Source organism: Perna viridis, chromosome 8 (genome assembly GCF_037379345.1).
Source record: "Perna viridis isolate PV_CMFRI_1.1 ecotype Kerala chromosome 8, ASM3737934v1, whole genome shotgun sequence".
Classification (NCBI taxonomy): domain Eukaryota; kingdom Metazoa; phylum Mollusca; class Bivalvia; order Mytilida; family Mytilidae; genus Perna; species Perna viridis.
The window spans coordinates 43,425,247-43,431,339 of record NC_142452.1 but is presented as its reverse complement, the minus strand read 5'-3'; the positions used below and the strand labels follow the sequence as shown (position 1 = coordinate 43,431,339).

The window sequence follows — 6,093 nt, the reverse complement described above, 5'->3', positions numbered from 1 at the left end:
CCGAAAACTTGCCTAGAGCAGCAAAACCTGTCTAAACCGACCATGAATCCGAGTTGTATCGCCGAAAATCTTCTTCAGCACAATTTAAAGAGTAATCAAGGGAATCAAGATTCTAGCGGGAATCAACGGAGTGTAATCCAGGGAAAAAGACCACAGACGAAAAAACAGACAAACACAACAAAGAACATAAAGTAGCTAAAATAATAGTCAAAGAAATAAAAGTACATGAGCAACTCGGACTCGACCAAAAACTGGGAGTATGGAGCAGGTGCACTGGTAGGATAAGGGTCCTCTTCTTTTCTAGAGACACTCGCCGAGTTACTCTTAAAAAGTCAAGTCCGAGGTAGACGAAAGAGGAAAAGAAAACAATGAAACAATAGGAACGTTCCCTTTATTTCTTTTTAAGACTCCGCAGGATACGAAAATAGTGCTCACTTTCGAAGAATATATGATATCATAATATGCAAAAAGAAAGGGAGTCAGGTAGGCGATTGAGGATCGTAGATTGTTTTTTCAGTATACTTTTTTATCATTGCCGAAAACAAGCAAATAATAGCCTGAACCCACTCTCTCCAACCTGATCCTTGTTCCGTGATCCCCTGCATAAAATGATAACAAAGATAACAAGATTCGGGCACAAAACAAAAGAATGTAATCCAAAGATTATGACAAAACAGGGAAAACATACATGCACAATACAGAAAATGAAATATTCAGAAAAACACGAACAAAGACGGAAAAGCAAATGTGCAACTCGGATTCAATAAACCCGAATCAGGAAGCATAGACCAGGTGAACATATAAGTAAGCGTTGTCGATGAGTTTCGAACTGGGTTGCTATGAGTTATCTATATTGAAGTAAGGTTAAGATTAACATTATTGATAATTGATATATATATATATATATATACTTACTGAGATAGGAAAATTTCAAGTATTGAATGTGGGTATTTGTTTAAAATATAAGAATTTTCGCACAGAAGTTGGTATATAATGGTTTGCCATCAACTCATGCAAAACAGAATAATTGTACTTTATTAATAACAAGCATTTCAATAAACAGATGTCTGTTGAAATAACAATAAATATGTATGCACATATAATACAATAAGTGGAATGTATGACCTTTTACCTTTTACCAAACATAATTGAAACTATGTTGATTTGACCTCTATAGTTACCAGGATATATGAAAAAAAAAAAAAACAAAAGTCCTACTCCTCATCAGAATCAGGTAAAATCACTAAAACAATTACAATAAATATTTCGACAAAAATTTGTTTCATATTTTCAATAAATGTAGGCCTGAGTTATTAATGTTACACTATAAACATGCATATACCTGCAATGCAAATACATGTAACTTTATAGCGGGTATTTTTCACGGGTTCTTATATTTCCGTATATTATTGGTCTGTCTAAAGTACCAAAATAATAATACCATATGGTATTTCATCTCTCCTTTTGACGATTCATTTTTACTACTGTCTAGATTGTCTCATTCCTATAATTTTGTAAAACCGTTCATTTGAATACAAAAAATATTCACTACATGTATGACAGTGGATAAGATTTGTAATTTAGCTTAAAATCATGAATATCAGTAAAATGTTCATACATTTGTTTTCTGAATAGTTTCAATATCGGTATATCTATTTTATAATCGTTAAATTGAAATTATATAGCAGTTATGGTTTATGATTTTTACCGTTAGGCTATAATTCTTTATCATGGGCATTCTCTTTTGAAAATGACTAAAAACATGGCGGTTACGTTGTATTAAATTCTTTGATTAAACTGTAACTTTTTACAGACTATCATGCATACCTCATGTACAAAATTTCTAATGTTTTGAGCATAACAAATATACATGATCAAAGCACCTTATACCTACAGCGCAACGGAAACATTAGCACCTGTATTTCTAGATTTAAAAATTTTCATTATACAACATCGCGACCATAGAGTTTTAAATTCTTTTCTGATTTGTGTATTAACTATACCGTAGACAATTGGATTAGTCGCATTTCCAATAAAGAACAAATACCGCAACAAAAGGCTGTTACTGATTCCAAAAATATCTACCCAAAACGGAAGCCATGTTATCAGATATATCACAGTACACAAAAATAACATCTTCGCAGTTCTACGGTGATATACACGACGAACTTTTTCTGCTTTCGGTTTTTTCGCTTTAATTTTAGCATTATTGTTCATTGTTGGACCTTCTTTAATAACAACGTCTGATTCGTCATTCTCAAACTCATAAGTGCGAATTACCTCCGAATAATTTGATTCCGGTCTTGTAGTAAGCGGTTGTTCACAGAAAGACGACTGTGCCTCTGATATTTCCGGTCCCTCTTTTGGACGGCCAGACAGTGCTCTCTTTCGAAATTTTGTCCTTTTCCAAAGTTCAGAGTATATGATTATATAGAAGACAACGATAATAATCAAACTAGATAGGAAAAGTAGCATTAAAATGCCTTGGTAAATTACGGCATATGTTTCACCAAATATGGAGTATGTAAAATGGCAAAATCTGCCAACAGTCAATTCGTGCTTGAATTTACATTGTACATTTTGAACTTCTTGTGGAGATACAGAAGCGAACATTCCTATAGAAGGTCCTGCAGCAAAACAACTAAGTAAAAAGATGAAAAATAAGCCTTGTCGAACGCTTTGTACAGATAATTTATGCGTAATTTTGCATACGGCAACGTATCGCTCTCCAGCTATAGCTACTAATGTCAAATTGGACGCAAAAATTGTAAAATGACGAACAAATTCAAATATTCGGCATATAACATCTGAATAAACTAAATGAAGCTCATACACCAACGTGTAAGGCATAATTAAAGCACACACAGTTAGGTCAAGAATCGCCAGTGCCATGATAAACGTGTTCGATGCAGTTTGTTCCCGTCTATGTAAATATACAATAAGTACTGGTATATTCCCTATGTTTCCAAGCAGCGAAAATATTGCGATATAAACAGCAAAACTTATATAGTCAAGGGTCCAGATATCGCCAAATATCAAAGAAACTGTAACGTTTCCAAATTCGCTTATGTTTGACATATTAGTCCACTTTTGGTGAATTCGTAATTCTCCAACTGTCTCCAACATTTACATTCGATTTTATACTTGTTGCACAGCCATGACCATCCCTTGGTTAATAATTAATGTCATCTAATTTCAACTTTTTTCAAATAACTTGCATATGGTTACACTGACGTTATTAGCGCTTGTTTTTATTCTGAAACGTTAGTTGTTCCAGAAGGTTATATTACAAGTATACATACAGTACTTTACGAAAGGAGGTACGGAAGCGTTCAGTTAAACGATAAAATTGTTTTCCACTTAGTCATTTTCGTACCAATTAATTAATCCTTATACCTTTTCAATTTTATTTTAATACCATCCAAGCAACATATAAACCTAAATGGATGGCTTCGAGGACTTCAATAGTAAATAACTATACGATCAATACTACATCGTGGCTGGCTCTCTCACAGTAGAATCGTGGAGAATCCAGTTGCAGGAAATTCAATAAACATATTAACACAACAAAGGACAGTAGAGTTCATATATTAAACACAAAGTTGATTACAATTATGAACTATGATGGACCGTGCAAGAACCTATAATGGTGTCACAGTTAAATATGATATAGCTTTATTGTATAGAAACATGGTATTGTCATTATGGATTCTTATCTTTAGAATAGATGTTCGAATCTCAAAAACTAAAACTAATTCTGTAATCTTTACACATGTATCAGATCTGATCAGTTTATTTCCTTTTTTAATTAATTCACCTTTGTTTGGTTTTTGTTGCGTCCTCTTTTTTATTTTGCATACTAGACGTGAAGATTATCGGTTTGTGTAACTTTGTAAGCTCTCAAATAAACAAGAAAGGTTGTAAAATCTATCTAAGAAGGATGGCATTAGAAGTAATAAAAAGGTGGAACAGTAATACATTGAAAAGTAAATTATCAATCTATTTATTTCTAAAAACATTAATTGCAAAGTCATTGAAAAAGAAGATAGCTGAAAGTGACAAGATAAAATAGATAAACGGTTGTACATTAAGGAAAATTAAGCGTACGTGATCAACATATTTCTATGAATTGCATTTTCTAACATTAAATCATTTTAAAGACTACTATTTCTTTGAATTCACTTCCTTCATTCATTTTTGCGAACTTATCCGGGTGACTTGACGTATATCATTACTCTGCATGTGATGCTCGGTATACAATTTTATTGTAATTTTGCATTGCATTATTTACAATCTATTTAAAATTAGACCTATCAATTGTTCCTTTCAATCAAACAATGTAGAATTTAACAACACTTCATTCTTCTTTCAATTCATATGACCTTTTGGGAATCCCTTTGAACAAGCTTTCAAAACCATGACATACGAAATCTGTAAGGTTTTCTGAACAGAAATTAGAAAGTAGAGTTGTTAGATCCTACATGCTGTGACAGAATGGAAAAATTGATAGGTCTAGTTTTGATAAAATTGCATTATTTCCAATTTGTTATCAGTATTTAACTTTATTTCATTTCTTTGTTATGACTATTTTTGTCCGGACATGACGTTTATGGATAAAGCTAGTGTTTTCCTTAAGAATAAATTGTCAAGTATAAAAGTATACATCTTGACATGAGGTTAACCGTTATGTTAAGGGTGACGACGATTAAGGTCATGAGTTATGTGAAGGTTTTCGACGATTAAGGTCATGAGTTATGTTAAGGGTGACGACGATTAAAGCGATTTAGCTATATACAGATAAACAGAAAGATAAAGATAAATATCTAAATGTAATTAAGGGAACAAAAACACTAAAGGAAGCCAAAAGAATGCAACACAGGGATAAAGACTATACAGGACAATCAGACACACACGGCATAGAAAATTAAAATACCAAAAATAACACGTACAAAGAAACGTAAAAGTAAATGAGCAACTCGGAATCCACTTAAAACTGGAAGCATGAACCAGGTACACCAGAAAAATAAGCGTAGAAACAACCGCCGGGTTGCTCATAAAAAGTAATGGTAAATATATTGCTCTGGGTGCAACATTCCTGCATGACCTCGCAGGAATGATGTTGGTAGCGCTTCAAACCGTTGCCTGGGTATTGTATTTTAAAGATACGCAAAATATTTCATAATCAGTTTACATATGTTAATGTATAATTAATCAATTTCATCCATTCTGCGAGTTTAATTACAGACCGCAGTAATTACGTCTGTCTGTACCAAAAATTTATGGTAAACTTGATATGATTTCGTGTACATTTTGATGTCAACCATGAACGTTTAATACAGGACGAGTAGCATAAATACTAACTTCTCTGTGATGGTACAGTGTGAACTTGTTTGTATTTGCTCGTTGTAATGTACAAAGGTGTACAATAAAATATTTAAGGTGAAGTGGGTAAATATCAATTTTGTTTTAATTTGACCCTCGAAGTTTATTTTATTCAATTTTGATACAAAAAAACGAGTACCTTTCTGAATTGCTGTTAGGGATAAAATAAAACAAATATATATTTAAGAACTGAAACTACTTACATGTCCGGAATTTAAAAGCGTGGAATAATTTATGTGTACAATAACATTAAACAATTCATTTTTCGTAGAATAGATTCTTTTTTTTTTATTTCTGAATGATATTTCTTTGTGATATGATTGCATATGTAAATATTTCATATTAGTCCTATTAATGACATTGAACACATTTATTGATTTTAGAGAGCCTGTTTCATTAAAACTGTCAAGTCAATAAAACAAACAATTCAGCATCCTGTGTGTGTCCAGAGGGATATTTATTTCTTGCAAAGTTAAAATGTAAAAATATGTTATGTTCATATATATATCATTGTGCTTTTTTATTATTCTATCAAGTGGTTTGGTGCTTTAACATGTGGCACACTTCCAATTTTCCGAAAGCATCGTCGCTTCTTTCCAACACCCTTATTGGCCAATTTAACTTCCAGTTATATATTATATATTCACCATACTCTCATCACCTGCTACATGAAAATGAAAAAAAAAGACATTTTACTCTACCAGTGCCGAT

General features: G+C 32.4%; 1 protein-coding gene across 1 annotated transcript; it reads right to left on the bottom strand.

The window, feature by feature from the left end:
- Positions 1-1,016: 1,016 nt before the first annotated feature.
- LOC148610644 (cholecystokinin receptor-like) lies at positions 1,017-3,451 on the bottom strand. The gene has a single exon (XM_088595874.1). It carries the CDS (start codon positions 3,124-3,126, stop codon positions 1,891-1,893), a length of 1,236 nt encoding a protein of 411 aa, XP_088452000.1. The 5' UTR covers positions 3,127-3,451; the 3' UTR covers positions 1,017-1,890.
- Positions 3,452-6,093: the final 2,642 nt, after the last annotated feature.

Bases quoted from the DNA above. Each gene is read 5' to 3' on its own strand.
- LOC148610644 (XM_088595874.1), bottom strand. From the start codon at position 3,126: ATGTTGGAGACAGTTGGAGAATTACGAATTCACCAAAAGTGGACTAAT.